This window comes from Pelodiscus sinensis, chromosome 31 (assembly GCF_052426305.1).
Source record: "Pelodiscus sinensis isolate ZL-2025 chromosome 31, ASM5242630v1, whole genome shotgun sequence".
In the NCBI taxonomy this organism is placed as follows: domain Eukaryota; kingdom Metazoa; phylum Chordata; order Testudines; family Trionychidae; genus Pelodiscus; species Pelodiscus sinensis.
The window spans coordinates 190,089-208,532 of NC_143082.1; the positions used below are offsets into that span (position 1 = coordinate 190,089).

The 18,444-nt window shown below is 49.0% G+C and overlaps 1 protein-coding gene across 3 annotated transcripts in view; it reads right to left on the minus strand.

Moving 5' to 3' along the window:
* SLC27A1 (solute carrier family 27 member 1) overlaps positions 1–18,444 on the minus strand; it is a 62,220-nt gene that overhangs the window by 39,611 nt on the left and 4,165 nt on the right. Inside the window, exons 1-2 of one of the 3 annotated variants that reach the window (XM_075902460.2) lie at positions 11,754–15,033; positions 11,000–11,167 (exon numbers count right to left, since the gene is read on the minus strand). In XM_075902460.2, coding sequence (XP_075758575.1) covers positions 11,000–11,166 — 167 coding nt within the window. In that variant the 5' untranslated portion in view covers position 11,167; positions 11,754–15,033. Of the gene's footprint in view, positions 1–10,999; positions 11,168–11,646; positions 15,034–18,444 lie in introns of those variants that run through there. The other 2 variants (XM_075902459.2, XM_075902458.2) reach the window with 2 other exon arrangements.

Genomic DNA, 18,444 nt, shown 5'->3' on the forward strand with positions numbered 1-18,444 from the left:
CAAAAACTCAAAAAGTAATACTAAATTTTTTTTTAAGTACATCAGAAGCAGAAAGACAGCTAAACCACCAGTGGGGCCCTTGGACGATTGAGACGCTAAAGGAGCTAGAGAAGCTAAATGAATTCTTTGTTTCAGTCTTCACGTTTGAGGATATTGGGGAGATGTCCAAACCTGAGCATTTTTTTAGGTGACAAATCTGAGGAATTGTCCCAGATTAAGGTGTCATTAGAAGAGGTTTTGGAACAAACTGATAAACTTAACAGTAACAAGTCACTGGGACCAGATGGCATTCACCCAAGAGTTCTGAAAGAACTCAAATGGGAAATTGCAGAACTATTAACTGTGGTTTGTAACCTATCCTTTAAATCAGCTTCCGTACCTAATGACCGGAAGATAGCTAACATCACACCAATATTTAAAAACAGCTCTAGAGGTGATCCTGCCAATTACAGACCAGTAAGTCTGATGTCAGTACCGGGCAAATTAGTTGAAACTACAGTAAAGAATAAATTTGTCAGACATATAGATGAATATAATTTGTTGAGGGAAAAGTCATCATGGTTTCTGTAAAGGGAAATCATGCCTTACTAATCTGCTAGAGTTCTTCGAGGGGGTCAACAAACAGGTAGACAAAGGGGATCCAGTGGATATAGTATACTTAGATTTCCAGAAAGCCTTTGAAAAGGTCATAAGGCACTTAAGTAAAGTAACTTGCCATGGGATAAGAGGGAAGGTCCTTTTGTGAATTGGAAACTGGTTAAAATACAGGAAACAAAGGGTAGGAATAAATGGTAAATTTTCAGAGTGGAGAGAGGTAAGTAGTGGGGTCCCCCAAGGGTCTATCCTGGGACCAATCCTATTCAACTTATTTATAAATGATCTCAAGAAAGGGGTAAACAGTGAGGTGGCAAAATTTGCAGATGATACCAAACTGCTCAAGATAGTTAAGACCAAAGCAGACTGTGAAGAGCTTCTAAAAGATCTCACCAAACTACATGATTGGGCAACAAAATGGCAAATGAAATTTAATGATGATAAATGTAAAGTAATGCACATTGGAAAAAATAATCCCAACTATATATACACAATATGATGGGGACTAATTCAGCTACAACTACTCAAGAGAGAGATCTTGGAGTCATTGTGGATAGTTTTCTGAAAACATCCATTCGGTGTGTAGCAACAGTCAAAAAAGCAAATAGAATGTTAAGAGTCATTAAAAATGGATAGAGAATAAGGCAGAAAATATCGTATCGCTTCTATATAAAACCAAGGCACGCCCACATCTTGAATACTGCATACAGATGTGGTCACCTCATCTCAAAAAAGAGATATTGGCATTGGAAAAGGTTTGGAGAAGGGCAACAAAATGGTTAGGGGTTTGGAGTAGGTCCCATATGAAGAGAGATTAAACAGACTTGGACTTTTAAGCTTAGAAAAGAGGAGACTAAGGAGGGATATGACAGAGGTCTATAAAATCATGACTGGTATGGAAAAAGTGAATACGGAAAAGTTATTTACTTATTCCCAAAATAGAAGAACTAGGGAGTCACCAAATGAAATTAATAGGTAGCAGAGTTAAAACAAACAAAAGAAAGCTTTTCTTCACTCAGCATACAGTCAACCTGTGGAACTCCTTGCCAGAGGATGCAGTAAAGGCTAGAACTTTAATAGGGTTCAAAAAAGAGCTAGATAGATTCATGGAGGTTAGGTCCATTAATGGCTATTAGCCTGGATGGGTAGGAATGGTGTCCCTAGCCTCTGTTTCTCTGGAGGTGGGTGACAGGGGAGGCATCACGTGAGGATTACCTATTGTGATCCCTCCCTCTGGGGCATCTGGTATTGGCCACTGTCAGCAGACAGGATACTAGGCTAGATGGACCTTTGGTCTGACCCAGTATGGCCGTTCTTATGAGCTCTTACAGAAAATTTATAAAAGACAAACCACACCATCTACAGGTGAACTCTTCTTCACTCTAGATCCTCTCAGTCCTCATCTAGTGATGGCAAAAATTTAGTGAGCCATGAAATATCCCTACAAAATTAGAAGGATTCAACAACACAAAATAAAAAATCTTAATGGATTACGATGCCCACAAAATAGATATTAGACAGGATCACAAAGAAAAAACAGTTTCTTGCCATTTCAACCAGAAAGGACACTATCTCAACGACCTAATTACATGCATCCTACTCCAGAAGACTTTCAAATCTGCACTTGAAAGGGACTCCTCTGAACTGTCATTCATGCTAAAATTCGACACTCTCCGCGGGGGGGCTCAACGAAGACACCAACTACCTTATCCATTACAAAGATAGCTTCCCCAGTTATCACATCTAATACCATTAGCTCACAGACATCTACCTTTCCCCACCTCTAATATCATTAACTCACAGACATTTACCTTCCTTCCCCCCCACCCCCGCATCCCACTTCTGTTCTGAAATGTGATTTGTCCTTTTCATATGTGTTCATTTTTTTAAATTGTATCCTTTGGTATATATGGTTGTGACTATTTTCTTCCACTATTTGATCTGAGGAAGTGGGTCTGGCCCACGAAAGCTCATAATCTAATAAACCATCTTGTTAGTCTTTAAAGTGCTACATAGTCCTGTATTTTATTGATTACTGCTCTGATGGGAACGGATTCATGCACCAGTTTCATTTGACCTCAATCCGCAAGACCTCTTGGGTCTGACTTGTCTATTTCTCTTTTTTATCCTGGATGCTAATAAAATGGCAGATGATTATCACGATAAACACTGAGGCTGTATCCACCCACCAGATTCATAGAGCTGTACTGTTATAGCTATGGTCTGGTGAGGTCTCCCATGTAGCTACTTTTTGCTTTTGGGGAGAGGGCTCTCTTTTGAGAGAATTAAACCACACCCAAAGAGCAGCGTTAACTACGCTGGCAATCAAGGCTCTCTTGCCAACATAGCACTGTTCCCACTAGAACTTTAGTTGGTGATTCTTATATCAGTCAGGAGAGTGTTTTTTAACACCTCTGACCAACAAAAGTTTTGCAGACAATGTGCTAGAGTAGACAAAGCCTGAGTTCATAGTGGGACTCTGAAGTTTCTGTCTGAGATGCCTCCTAGTCTTAATGCCAGTCTTCCAAAAAGACTGGCACACTCCACAGGAGAATCTGACTCAGAAGCTCTTGGCCTGGGCCAGCTAAAGCACTGTTCTCTAACTGGAAGGCGAGACTGCTGCTGTCCCACTACACCAGTTGTACCTCTTTAGATATTTAGATACACCCACACTCCATACACACTTCATGCACAGCAAATTTACTTTGAATAACTTGACCAGATTAAAAAAGGTATTTTTAACCGACAACATGGATGAAATAATATTACATATCCTTACTTTAAAGATTTAATTTAAGGGACTGGGAAACAGAGAGAGTGCTCTCTTCCTGAACAAGAAAATAAATTGCAAATACATTTTGTTTTAGAATAACTCTTACTTGCCACAACCTGCACAGTAATTTGCAGATCCTGAGGGAACACACAAAAGCATTTCCATGACTCCATAAAGAAAGTTTCAAAACAAAACCACAACTTGGGCATGTAGCATTAACTCAAAATTGGAGCTGTAACAGAACAGAGGCAGACTTCCCATGTAGAAAAGTCATGCATTTGTGACTGGCGACAGTGTTTCTCACATAAGAATGGCCATATCGGGTCGGACCAACAGTCCATCCAGCCCAGTATGAATTAGTCCCCATCATATTGTATATATAGTTGGGATTATTTTTTCCAATGCGCATTACTTTACATTTATCAGTATTAAATTTCATTTGTCATTTTGTTGTTCAATCACGTAGTTTGGTGAGATCTTTTTGAAGCTCTTCACAGTTTGCTTTGATCTTAACTATCTTGAACAGTTTGGTATCATCTGCAAATTTTGCCACCTCACCGTTTACCCCTTTCTCGAGATCATTTACAAATAAGTTGAATAGGATTGGTCCCAGGATAGACCCTTGGGGGACCCCACTACTTATCTCTCTCCATTTGGAAAACTTACCATTTATTCCTACCCTTTGTTTCCTGTCTTTTAACCAGTTATCGAACCCATGAAAGGACCTTCCCTCTTATCCCATGATAACTTACTTTACTTAAGAGCTTTTGGTGAGGGACCTTGTAAAAGACTTTCTGGAAATCCAAAGAAATACTATATCCTATGTACTATACTACATACTATATCCACTGGATCCCCCTTGTCCTCATGTTTGTTGACCTCCTCAAAGAACTCTAGCAGATTAGTAGGGCATGATTTCCCTTTACAGAAACTATGATGACTTTTCCCCCAACAAATTATGTTCATCTATGTGTCTGACAATTTCATTACTATGGTTTACTAAAGTTTCAACTAATTTGCCTGGTACTGACATTAGAGTCTGTAATTGCCAAAATCACCTCCAGAGCCCTTTTTAAATATTGGCATGGTGTTAGTTATCTTCCAGTCATTAGGTATGGAAGCTGATTTAAAGGATAGGTTACAAACCACAGTTAATAGTTCTGCAATTTCCCATTTGAGTTCTTTCAGAACTCTTGGGTGAATGCCATCTGGTCCCAGTGACTTGTTACTGTTAAGTTTATCAGTTTGTTCCAAAACCTCTTTTAATGACACCTTAATCTGGGACAATTCCTCAGATTTGTCACCTAAAAAAATGCTCAGGTTTGGACATCTCCCCAATATCCTCAAACGTGAAGACTGAAACAAAGAATTCATTTAGCTCTTCTGCAATGTTTTTATCATCATAGAGTGCTCCTTTAGCATCTCGATCATCCAAGGGCCCCACTGGTTGTTTAGCTGTCTTCCTAGGATTACCAGGTTACTTCAGAAAAAATACCGGACACACTTGATGGGAAGGGACCGGCCAGGAGGGGAGCAGGGCTGGCCAGGAGGAGGGGGGGGGGGACAGGAAGCAGGACTGGCGGGGGATGGGGGTCTGGGGCAGCAGGGCTGGCCGGTGGAGATTGGGAGGAGGAGAAATGTCCGGCAGGAAGCAGGGCTGGCTGGGATGTGGTCGGGGGGAGCGGGGCTGGCCGAGGAGGAGACAGAATTGGCCGGTGGGGAGCAGGACTAATCTGGGCACATGCAGATCCCAGGGCGCTGCCTGTCCCATGCATGGTCCCGGCGAAGCACAAGTGAGTCCGGCTATAGCTCCACAATGCCCTTGAACAGTGCTCAGGAGCACACACAGGGCTTCTCCTCCTCCCCAAGGCGTCACTCCTACGTCAGACGCAACCAGCGGCTCCCAGTGCCAATCGCGCCCCACATCCCAGCCACTCCCCTCGCCAGGCTTCCGTCGGGCACCCAGCCAGAAAACCAGAAAATACCAGACATTGCACGTCTAGTATTTTTTAATTATTTTTTTTTTAACCAGACAGAGGCCCCAAACACCTGACTGTGCGGTTGAATACCGGACACCTGGCAACCGTATGGCTTCCGATGTAATTTTAGAGTTTTTGGCTAGCTGTTCTTCAAACTCCTTTTTGGCTTTTCTTATTCTTATTTTTACACTTAATGTGACAAAGTTTATGCTTCTTTTTATTTTCCTCACTAGGATTTGACTTCTACTTTTTAAAAGATGCCTTTTTATCTGTCACTGCTTCTTTTACTTGATTGTTAAGCCATGGTGGCACTTTTTTGGTTCTCTTAGTGTGTTTTTTAATTTGGGGTATACATTTAAGTTGGGCCTCTATTATGGTGCCTTTGAAAAGTTTCCATGCAGCTTGCAGAGATTCTTGTCAGAGCAAAGCCTCCAGTATATTAATCTTCTTATCATTCAGACATCTAAACTGTTCCAGAAATGGAGGGGAGGTATCAGGCCCCTATACAAGAATTTCTGTTGGGGGTACTTTTTTTGTAAATGTGGACTGCAAGGGTGTGAATGCATCTCCATAGTCCCCCAAATAAGCAGGGAAATCAGCCCCAGCCTTCCCCTGTCTGGTCAGAACATGGGGGAGGGAGGCTTAGGCAGCATGCCACTCCTGCCTTCCTCTGCCTGGCCAGAGCATGCTTACTTGAGGCACCATGGGGGGGGGGGTGGAGTTTCGCATTCTTTGCACCCCTCTGCATACTGGCCTGGATATAGTCTCTTGGTGCTGCCAAATGAAGTCTTTGGGGGAGAGAAGGTAGTCTACAAATAACTGGAGGAAGCAAACACTAATGTGAAATCTACTAGAGCCTGAAATAAGAGTCTCACAAGGAAAGGGGTGGTCTTTTCTGATTTCCCTCATATTTATTACAGTAAAACTCCAATTGTCCGGCATCCAGTGGTCCAGCACTTCCAGTCCGGCACCAACTGGAACCCAGAAGTGCTCCGGCCAGCCGGACAATTGGAGCTGCTCCGCGCTGTTTCCCCAAGTCTGCTGCCGCCGCTGCTGAAACTGACCAGCGACGGACTTGGGGAAGTGGCGCGGAGCAGAGCAGCTGGGGTGCTGCAGGGTTGGTCCTGCAGCGCCGCCCCTCCCCCCCACTTGGCTCCTGGCAGCACCCCAGCTGCTCTGCTCCACACCGCTTCCCTAAGTCCACTGCTGCCGCTGCTGAAACTGATAAGCAGCGGACTTGGGGAGCTGCGGAGCAGAGAAGCTGGGGTGCTGCTGGGCGCCAAGCAGAGGGGTGACGGGCGGCGCTGTGGGACCAACCGGGCAGCACCCCAGCTGCTCTGCCCGCTGCTTCCCCAAGTCCGCAGCTCGTCAGTTTCAGCAGCAGTGGACTTGGGGAAGTTGTGAGGTAGAGCAGCTGGGGTGCTGCTAGGTTGGTCCCGCAGTGCCGCTCAGGTGAGGGTTGGTGCTGCGGGACCTACCCGGCAGCACCCCAGCTGCTCTCAACCAGGCAGCACCCCAGCTGCTCTGCCCCACCGCTTCCTCAAGTCGCCGCTGCCGCTTGCAGCCCCAGCTGGCCTGTCACCAGCGGTTGCCCCACACCGGGCCGTTCCCCGCCAACACCCTCCCCCCAGACCCATCACAGCCCCCCTGCCGGAGTACCTCCTGATACTCCGGCATATCCTATAATCCAGCATCCCCTAGGTCCCAAAGGTGCTGGATTATCGGAAGTCTACTGTACATCAGTTATGGGTCAGGAATTTGTTTCCTGAAATGTAACTCTGGATTTTTTCACACTTACACTGTATAGTTTCTGTTGAAGACACTCATAGTCTGACTCTATTTTGATACTTATTGTAATTTCTCAGTACACAGAGAGTTAAGTATGCGAAAATATATGATCAGAGTATCAACACCCAAAGAAGAATACCCACCTGGTCTCTGCTTCCCTAATGGGCAGGAAGGTGCTGGCTGTATTTTCTCTATCAAGTAGAAAAATTGTTTGCAAGAAGCCCCAACAAGTTAAAAGGTCGTTACTTACCAGCACCATAAAAACTCTACATCCCCCATTACTGTCAGCAGCAGGAACCCTGGTCAGCAAAGCCATGGGATGGGGGAGGGTGTAGTTTTGAAAACAGGCAGCAGGCATTTTGTGAGACTGAGCTGGCCTTTCATGGTGACCCTGTACTGAGCTATGCCAGAGACAGAACAGAAGAGCCTTTTCACTTGTTAGCTACCCTTTTCCCATTCTGAAGGGGCTTTATTCTCTCCATTTATTTTCTGCCATTATTCCTCACTTGCCGTGCAATCAAAAGGAAACAGTCCTTCGAAGTCCATTGACAGCTACAGTAAAGCTAGGCAGTCTCTGGTGATCACAAGAGCCCTAAATCCTTTAGAACAAAGAGGTTCCCTCACAGAAGCCCATGAGGCACGGAACTAAGTGAGACGCTAATTACAGAGTCTTTGGCTGCCTCAGGAGGTTGGGTAGAGACTAGAGACTGTTGTATGAATCACAAGGGTTTTTTTTTAAAAATCTATAAACTTAATATTTACTGACTGTTCCTTTACCTTTAGCAGGAACAAAATATTTTGTTTCTCCAATAAATTCCACTCACTTTAACAAAAGTTTTACAAGCCTCTTATTATATTTCACAATCAGAACATTTCCTCAGTGCAAGTCTTCATTCTGAACCATTCAATTTATCTGTATTCCTAGATAATCTAAGGCTGCCACTTTCAGTGCTAAAACTTTCAATATTCAGGGGTGTGAAAAAACACCCCTCCCAATCAATAAAAGTTTTAGCACTGAAAAGTGCTAGTATAGGCTGCACTTTATCACTGAGAGCCATGCTCTCATCACTGAAGCTACCACCCTTTGTTCAGGATGGGTTTTTTGCTCTCTGGGGGTGTGTCTACACTACCCCGCTAGTTCGAACTAGCGGGGTAATGTGTGCATACCGCACTTGCAAATGAAGCCCGGGATTTGAATTTCCCGGGCTTCATTTGCATAAGCGGGGAGCCGTCATTTTTAAACCCCCGCTGGTTCGAACCCCGTGCAGTGCGGCTACACGGGGCATGAACTAGGTAGTTCAAACTAGGCTTCCTAGTTCGAACTACCGTTACTCCTCATTTCAAATCCCGGGCTTCATTTGCAAGTGCGGTATGCCTACATTACCCCGCTAGTTTGAACTAGCGGGGTAGTGTAGACATACCCTGGAAGAGCTTGCCTCTGGCCTTAAAGAGAGACTACACGGCCCACGTCATAGTGCTGCAGGGGCCATGCTGTAATGTACAGCATGGACATACCCTAAGCCAGCGTTTCCCAAACTACGGGCCATGACCCGGTACGGGAGGGGAGCGGGATGGGCTGGGAGGAGGTGTGTGTGTAGGGGAAACTGGTGACTGGGAAGCAGGGTTGGGGGTAGCAGGGCTGTCCAGTGGAGATCGGGAGGAGGGGGTAGGCGGGCGGCTGGCAGAAGCAGGGCTGGCTGGGGGGGTGAGGACGGGGTGGGGGAGCTGGCCGGGGGAAATCGGGAGGAGGACTAGAGAACCAGCCTCTGGAAGCAGGGCTGAACGGGGGCAGCGGGGCTGGCCTGGGGAGATCGGAAGGTGAAGCGGGGGAGAATCGGCTAGCTGGGAGGGAGGTAAGGGGGAATGGGGCTGGATGGGGGAGATCGGGAGGAGAAGCGGGTAGGGAGGGGGGGAGCGTGAATCGGCCGGCAGGAAGCAGGACTGACCCGGGCAGGGTATATGCAGACCCGGGCACATGAGTGAGTCTGACCCCGGGGATTCCATTTTGCCCCCCCCCCATACCCTCCCTCAAGTAGTTGCGAACTGCCTGGCTGGTAGACACACTCATGCAGCGTGATCACATCTACCAGCTAGGCTGTTCGCAGCTATGGACTGATACACCTAATAATAATAAAACTTACCTAATTAGAAAATACCAGACACTTTATGGGCTCGTCTACACTGGCCCCTTTTCCGAAAAGGGCATGCTAATTTCACAGGTCGTAATAGGGAAATCCGCGGGGGATTTAAATATCCCCCGCGGCATTTAAATAAAAATGTCCGCCGCTTTTTTCCGGCTTTTAGAAAAGCCGGAAAAGAGCGTCTACACTGGCCCCGATCCTCCGGAAAAAAGCCCTTTTCCGGAGGCTCTCTTATTCCTACTTCGAAGTAGGAATAAGAGAGCCTCCGGAAAAGGGCTTTTTTCCGGAGGATCGGGGCCAGTGTAGACGCTCTTTTCCGGCTTTTCTAAAAGCCGGAAAAAAGCGGCGGACATTTTTATTTAAATGCCGCGGGGGATATTTAAATCCCCCGCGGATTTCCCTATTACGACCTGTGAAATTAGCATGCCCCTTTCGGAAAAAGGGCCAGTGTAGACGTAGCCTATATGTCTGGTATTTTCTCAATTTGTTTCCCAGACAGAACCCTCAAATAGCAGACTCTCCGGTACAAAACTGGACACCTGGCAACCCTTCCCCTCCTTGCACCCTCCCTCCTAGCCAGAAACCCTACCCCCAATCTGCTCCTGCTCCCATCTCCTGGAGTGCCCATGCGGCGCTGGGTCCTCCAAGCCCTGGCCCAGGCTGAGCGGAGGATGCAACTGGGTGAAACACTGAAAATTTATTCATTTTTAATTCTTTTTTTTAATATGTGTTTACATTTTTGGGCTGCAAAAAACAGTACTGAAAAAAATGAACTGAGAGGGTATGTCTACACTTGCTCCGTAGTTCGGACTAGAGATGCAAATGGAGCATACCGCAATTGCTAAGGAAGCGCAGGATTTAAATAACCCACGTTTATAAGTAACTTTTATTCCTCGTGCAATGAGGTTTAACAGTTATTCCGAGAGAAGGATTTTCTCTCGGAATAACGCATCTACACGGGGCTACTTATTTCGCAATACCCCGAATCCAAAATGGCAGCCGGCCACAAATATGCTAATTAAGCGTGGGACATTTAAATCCCGTGCTTCATTAGCAATTTTGGTATGCTCCATTTGGATCCCTAGTCCGAACTAGGGAGCAAGTGTAGACATACCCTCTCAGTTCATTTATCCAATCCATATTCCCTTAACTTGGTGGCAAGAATATTGTGGGTGACCATATCAAAAGCTTTGCTAAAGCTGGCACTGGGGGGCTTTGAAGGGACCAGAAACAACTTGTTTGAATATTCATCATTTGCTTAATGAATATGAAAATATGCAAATGAATGTTACCGGTCCTCCAAAAGCTCGTGAATGGAATTACTGGTCCCAATGTCAAAAAGTTTGGGAACCCCTGCCATAAACCTTTCAGGCCACAATTAACTTCTCCCACACAAGAACACACAATAAGCAGAAAAAGCTGTAACTGCAAATTTAACCTTGACAGGTTCAAACTTAATGACACAAAATCCACTTATTTTAAGTTCTTATGTCAAACACCTTTCCAAACATTTCAGGACTTCTAATGTGGCCAGATTTCAGCAAGGGTACAAGACCACTGTAGTCATCATAGGTATGTTTCCAACATTCTAGTATCTTTCCCCTGTTGTGCTGCTAATGCGAGTTGCAGATAACAGTTTTATTGTGAGTAGTGCAAAGTCATTTTATGCAAACACAAAACCAACACGTTACAAAATAAGATGAAGACCCACAAAGCACACTTACAAGAGATCCCTCACAGCAGTCTTAAAGATGATACGGAGAAACCTCCATCCTCCACTCCCGATGTAAACACCCAGTGTTGCTGCCAGACTCCATGACCAGGGCACTCCAAAAAGCCGCATAAACCCAAGCGAGCCCAGGGAAGCAGTGCAAACCCCAATCATGTGCATTCTAGACAGAGAGAAAAGTTTAAAACAGTATCACTGTCAGACTCGACCCAGATCCGCGAAACAACCGCAACAGAAGTCCAGAGATACATCCTAGAAACATTTCCACCAGATGCCCACAGCTATCACTTTGGTCACAGGGCTCTCAATTATAAATGAGTTTAGTGACTATTAATGAAAGCGGCAAGATAACCGGGAACAGGGGTCTTCCATTATTTCTCACAAATTTCTGGACAAGCGTTTAAATTCAGTTTCTTTCTGGATGGCTGACATCCCAAAACCCAACTGACATTTAGCCACATGCCAAAATTAGCCAGAACAGCTTTGAAATAGCAATACCCCAAACTAAATGAAGACATTTTGATACAGAATTTGGATTTACTTATATTTTCTTCAATTATCAAACAGACAAAAAATCATCCAGCAAACAAAACATTTACTATTTGTCTAAAACTTGATAAAAACAAGAGACTAATACTCAACTAATACGAGTGGGATTGGCGTCCCTATCATCTTGTGATGAAGGAGTCACAGAAACAAATCTATCTTAGAGTTTTATATTGCCACCAATTACCACAGAAACTGAGTACCTTCCATGTGAAGTCAATAGCAACAGCAAAATCCCTATTAAGACTTCATGGAATCTCTTGTACTTTCCCCTTCTCAGGATAAAAACTCTGCTTCAGGTAGATTCTTTTGTGATTTTTTTTAGTTTTATGAATTTCCACTATATATTGCTGGCAAGGCTTTACATAGAAGGTCATACCAAAGGTCCATCTGGCTAAGTTATCCTGCTTTCAACAGTGGCCAATGCCAGGTGCTTCACAGGGAATGAACAAAAGACACAATCGCTAAGTGATCCAGCTATTGGATAGAAAGTGTTAGAGTTGCACTAGGAGCTTCTGTAGTACCATAAATGGGGGGGGGGGAGAAATTCCACTGTAGCAGCCATTCTACTGTCCAGTGCAAATGATGAACAGAGTGCATCACAAGGGAGCAGTAGCATTCAGGGTAGAGAGCATAGTAAGAGAGACATATGAGAGAAACATTCTCCAGAGCCAATGGGAATCATCATCTAGTCCAGGGCTACTCAACTTTGGAAGCCCCGGGGGCCACAATGATACTCTCAGAATATGCTGAGGGCCACAACTTTAGTGTGATTGCATGTACAGGCAAATATATGCAAATATATACAAATAGCTTCTTTCACACTGATGGGTATGAATACAAAGATTAAGGCAAGACTATACAACACACTGGCCCCATTTAAGTCAGTTCTGCTGATATTAATGAAATGCAATATTTACCCCATTTCCACCCATATGACAGCACTTTCAATAAGCAATGACAGTCCAGGAATTTAACTACTAAAATGCATATCAACAGAAGACTATTATATTGACTCGCCATTATTGAGCATGTTCTTAGTGGAGGCCATGTTCAAAGGATCCCACCCGCAGGCCACATGTTGAGCTCTGCGTAAACCCAAACCGCACCACGTGCTGCAAACAACAGGACGTGGGCCGCATGTTGAGTAGCCCTGATCTAGACACTCACATGGCTGCTTACGGTACTCCAGGATACATTATTCCACTCTGTGTATCAGCAGTCATAAAAGCTAATAGAATGTTGGGAACCATTAAGAAAGGGAGAGAAAATAAGACAGCTTGATACTCTGCTTAGACACCACATGGGATTTCTTAGACTTCACACCATCAAACTATACCTCTCGGCCCTTTCCACTGTCCCCACTTCAATACTGTGTACAGATGTGGTCACCCATCTCAAAAAAGATATACTGGAATTGCAAAAAGTTCAGAAATAGGCAATAAAAATGATTGAGTATGGAACAGCTTCCATATGAGGAGAGATGAATAAGGCTGAGACTTTTCAGCTTGTAAAAGAGAGGTTTAAGGGGGATATGACAGAGGTCTATAAAATAATGACTGGTGTGGAGAAAGTAGATAAGAAAGTGTTATTTACTCTGTTTCATAACAGAAAAACTAAAGGTCACCAAATGAAAATAATAGGCAGCAGGGTTGTAAAGATGTAATTTTGTTTCACTACGTACAATCAACCTATAGAACTCTGCCAGAGGATGTTGTTCACAACATGATCAAGATGATATAACAGAGTTCAAAAAAAACCTAGGTAAAATTAACAGGGAAGGTCTTCCTAGCCTCTTTGCCAGAAGATGGGAATAGGAGACAGGTTGGATCACTTGCTGATTCCTTGTTCTTTTCATTCCCTCTAGGGCACCTGGCACTGACGACTATCACCAGACAGGGCACTGGGCTAGATAGCCCTTTCGTCAAATCCAGAATGGCCAGTCTATGTTTCTTGCCCATCATAGACACTGGGCTGACCCCTCATATGGTCCTCTCCTTACTGGTGTTCCAGTCACTGCCCCTAGACCATTCAGGCAGCTTAACTCCCTCCCCTAGATACCATATGGGATTTCTTAGACTTAGCACCCACCCACAAACTATGCCATTCAGCCCTTCCCACCACCACCACTGTGTCAGCCCCTTGCGGTTACATCCCCCTCCTTAAGAGGGATGTTGAACTCCTCACAACTCACTCCCATTTAGACATCATGCCAACCATCCTCCTTTATAAACTCAAATCCCATCCATACACCCTGTTACTGTGACAGCACCCTCTAGAACTCCTGTCCCTAGCATCATGTTAGTTTCTTGGATCCTTCACATCACCACACACATTCCATTCTCTAGTGACAAAGCCAAACCCCAATCCTCAAACACAACCACTCCATCTGTACAGAGCCAAACATCTAGGGCACCACAACCAGCCCCACAGTACCAGCCCTACAAAGAATGCACCTATTCCCTACATCTATCCCCAGTACTGTATCAACTACAGAGCCCAACCTCCCAATATTTACTCAATGCCTCTGGTCAGCCTTACAATTTCTAAACCCAGACTTATGCATGCACTCCAAGTCAAACCTACAACCTCTGCTACAGCTGCTTGCCAAACCCTGAAACATTTAACTGCCACCCAGTATCACACTCACTCCATCTAACCCACCTGTGCCAGCCCCTGACATTAATCTGATGCCTTGTATTACACCACATCTACCTCAACCCTCTACCAGGACTTGAGGTTTACCTGTTGCTCCTTGTCACAACTGCAACCTCTACCCCAAACAACTATCATCCCTGATATTTATCTGCTTCCCAGTGTCAAACATAACCTCTACCCAAGCCCTGTGCCAACCAACACATTTATGTGCTGCCCTGTGTCACACACACAACCTCTACCCTAGCTGTGTGCAAGCCCCCCCATTTACCTGCTGCCAAATGTCATACCCACAACCTCTACACCAATCCTGTGCCCCCAACATTTACTCGTTGTCCAATGTCACAGCAACAACCTCTACCCTGCCCTGTGCCAGCCCCGACACTCACCCACTGCCCCATGTCACAGCCACAACCCTGTCAGGTCCCACATTTACCCACTTCTCCGTGTAACCCACACAACTGCCACCCCAGTTCTGTGCAAGTCCCAACATTGACGCGCTGCCCCATGTCAAAGCCACAATCACTACCCTAACCCTGTGCTAGCTCCCACATTCACCCGCTGCCCTGTGTAACACTCACAACAGCTAACCGAGTCCTGTGCCAGTCCCACATTCACCCACTGCCTCGTGTCACACACAACTTCTACCCCAGCCCTGTGCCAGCCCCACATTCACCCGCTGTCCCGTGTCACACACAACTTTTAACCCAGCACCGTGTCAGCCCCACCTTCACCCACAGCCTTGTGTCACACACACAACTTCTATCCCAGACCTCTGCCAGTCCCATAGTCACACACACAACCCGTCAGCCCCACATTCACCCGCTGCCCCGTGTCACACACACAACCCTTGTGCCAGCCCCACATTCACCCGCTGCCCCGTGTCACACACACAACCCCTGTGCCAGCCCCGCATTCACCCGCTGCCCCGTGTCACACACACAACCCCTGTGCCAGCCCCGCATTCACTCGCTGCCCCGCATCACACACACAACCCCTGTGTCAGCCCCACATTCACCCACCGTCCCGTGTCACACACACAACTCCTGTGCCAGCCCCGCATTCACTCGCCGCCCCGTATCACACACACAACCCCTGTGCCAGCCCCACATTCACCCGCTGCCCCGTGTCACACACACAACCCCTGTGCCAGCCCCACATTCACCCGCTGCCCCGTGTCACACACACAACCCCTGTGCCAGCCCCACATTCACCTGCTGCCCCGTGTCACACACACAACCCCTGTGCCAGCCCCACATTCACCCGCTGCCCCGTGTCACACACACAACCCCTGTGCCAGCCCCGCATTCACCCGCTGCCCCGTGTCACACACACAACCCCTGTGTCAGCCCCGCATTCACCCGCTGCCCCGTGTCACACACACAACCCGTGTCAGCCCCGCATTCACCCGCTGCCCCGTGTCACACACACAACCCCTGTGCCAGCCCCGCATTCACCCGCTGCCCCGTGTCACACACACAACCCCTGTGCCAGCCCCACATTCACCCGCTGCCCCGTGTCACACACACAACCCCTGTGCCAGCCCCGCATTCACCCGCTGCCCCGTGTCACACACACAACCCCTGAGCCAGCCCCACATTCACCCGCTGCCCCGTGTCACACACACAACCCCTGTCAGCCCCACTTTCATCCGCTGCCCCGTGTCACACACACAACCCCTGTGCCAGCCCCACATTCACCCGCTGTCCCGTGTCACACACACAACCCCTGTGCCAGCCCCACATTCACCCGCTGCCCCGTGTCACACACACAACCCCTGTGCCAGCCCCGCATTCACCCGCTGCCCCGTGTCACACACACACCCCCTGTGCCAGGCCCACATTCACCCGCTGCCCCGTGTCACACACACAACCCCTTTGTCAGCCCCGCATTCACCCGCTGCCCCGTGTCACACACACACCCCCTGTGCCAGCCCCGCATTCACCCGCTGCCCCGTGTCACACACACAACCCCTGTGCCAGCCCCGCATTCACCCGCTGCCCCGTGTCACACACACAACCCCTGTGCCAGCCCCGCATTCACCCGATGCCCCGTGTCACACACACACCCCCTGTGCCAGGCCCACATTCACCCGCTGCCCCGTGTCACACACACAACCCCTGTGCCAGCCCCACATTCACCCGCTGCCCCGTGTCACACACACAACCCGTCAGCCCCACATTCACCCGCTGCCCCGTGTCGCACACACAACCCCTGTGCCAGCCCCGCATTCACCCGCTGCCCCGTGTCACACACACAACCCCTGTGCCAGCCCCGCATTCACCCGATGCCCCGTGTCACACACACAACCCCTGTGCCAGCCCCGCATTCACCCGCCGCCCAGTGTCACACACACAACCCGTGTCAGCCCCACATTCACCCGCTGCCCCGTGTCACACACACAACCCCTGTGCCAGCCCCACATTCACCCGCTGCCCCGTGTCACACACACAACCCGTGTCAGCCCCACATTCACCCGCTGCCCCGTGTCACACACACAACCCCTGTGCCAGACCCACATTCACCCGCTGCCCCGTGTCACACACATAACCCCTGTGCCAGCCCCACATTCACCCGCTGCCCCGTGTCACACACACAACCCCTGTGCCAGCCCCACATTCACCCCCTGCCCCGTGTCACACACGCAACCCCTGTGCCAGCCCCGCATTCACCCGATGCCCCGTGTCACACACACAACCCCTGTGTCAGCCCCACATTCACCCGCTGTCCCGTGTCACACACACAACCCCTGTGCCAGCCCCGCATTCACCCGCTGTCCCGTGTCACACACACAACCCCTGTGTCAGCCCCGCATTCACCCGCTGCCCCCTGTCACACACACAGCCCCTGTGCCAGCCCCGCATTCACCCGCTGCCCCGTGTCACACACACAACCCCTGTGCCAGCCCCGCATTCACTCGCTGCCCCGTGTCACACACACAACCCCTGTGCCAGCCCCGCATTCACCCGCTGCCCCGTGTCACACACACAACCCGTGTCAGCCCCGCATTCACCCGCTGCCCCGTGTCACACACACAACCCCTGTGCCAGCCCCGCATTCACCCGCTGCCCCGTGTCACACACACAACCCCTGTGCCAGCCCCGCATTCACCCGCTGCCCCCTGTCACACACACAGCCCCTGTGCCAGCCCCGCATTCACCCGCTGCCCCCTGTCACACACACAGCCCCTGTGCCAGCCCCACATTCACCCGCTGCCCCGTGTCACACACACAACCCCTGTGCCAGCCCCACATTCACCCGCTGCCCCGTGTCACACACACAACCCCTGTGCCAGCCCCGCATTCACCCGCTGCCCCCTGTCACACACACAGCCCCTGTGCCAGCCCCACATTCACCCGCTGCCCCGTGTCACACACACAACCCCTGTGCCAGCCCCACATTCACCCGCTGCCCCGTGTCACACACACAACCCCTGTGCCAGCCCCGCATTCACCCGCTGCCCCCTGTCACACACACAGCCGCTGTGCCAGCCCCACATTCACCCGCTGCCCCGTGTCACACACACAACCCCTGTGCCAGCCCCACATTCACCCGCTGCCCCGTGTCACACACACAACCCCTGTGCCAGCCCCGCATTCACCCGATGCCCCGTGTCACACACACCCCCCTGTGTCAGCCCCACATTCACCCGCTGTCCCGTGTCACACACACAACCCCTGTGTCAGCCCCACATTCACCCGCTGCCCCGTGTCACACACACAACCCCTGTGCCAGCCCCGCATTCACCCGCTGCCCCGTGTCACACACACAACCCCTGTGCCAGCCCCGCATTCACCCGATGCCCCGTGTCACACACACAACCCGTGTCAGCCCCACATTCACCCGCTGCCCCGTGTCACACACACAACCCCTGTGCCAGCCCCACATTCACCCGCTGCCCCGTGTCACACACACAACCCGTGTCAGCCCCACATTCACCCGCTGCCCCGTGTCACACACACAACCCCTGTGTCAGCCCCACATTCACCCGCTGCCCCGTGTCACACACACAACCCCTGTGCCAGCCCCACATTCACCCGCTGCCCCGTGTCACACACACAACCCCTGTGCCAGCCCCGCATTCACCCGATGCCCCGTGTCACACACACACCCCTGTGTCAGCCCCACATTCACCCGCTGTCCCGTGTCACACACACAACCCCTGTGCCAGCCCCACATTCACCCGCTGCCCCCTGTCACACACACAACCCCTGTGCCAGCCCCACATTCACCCGATGC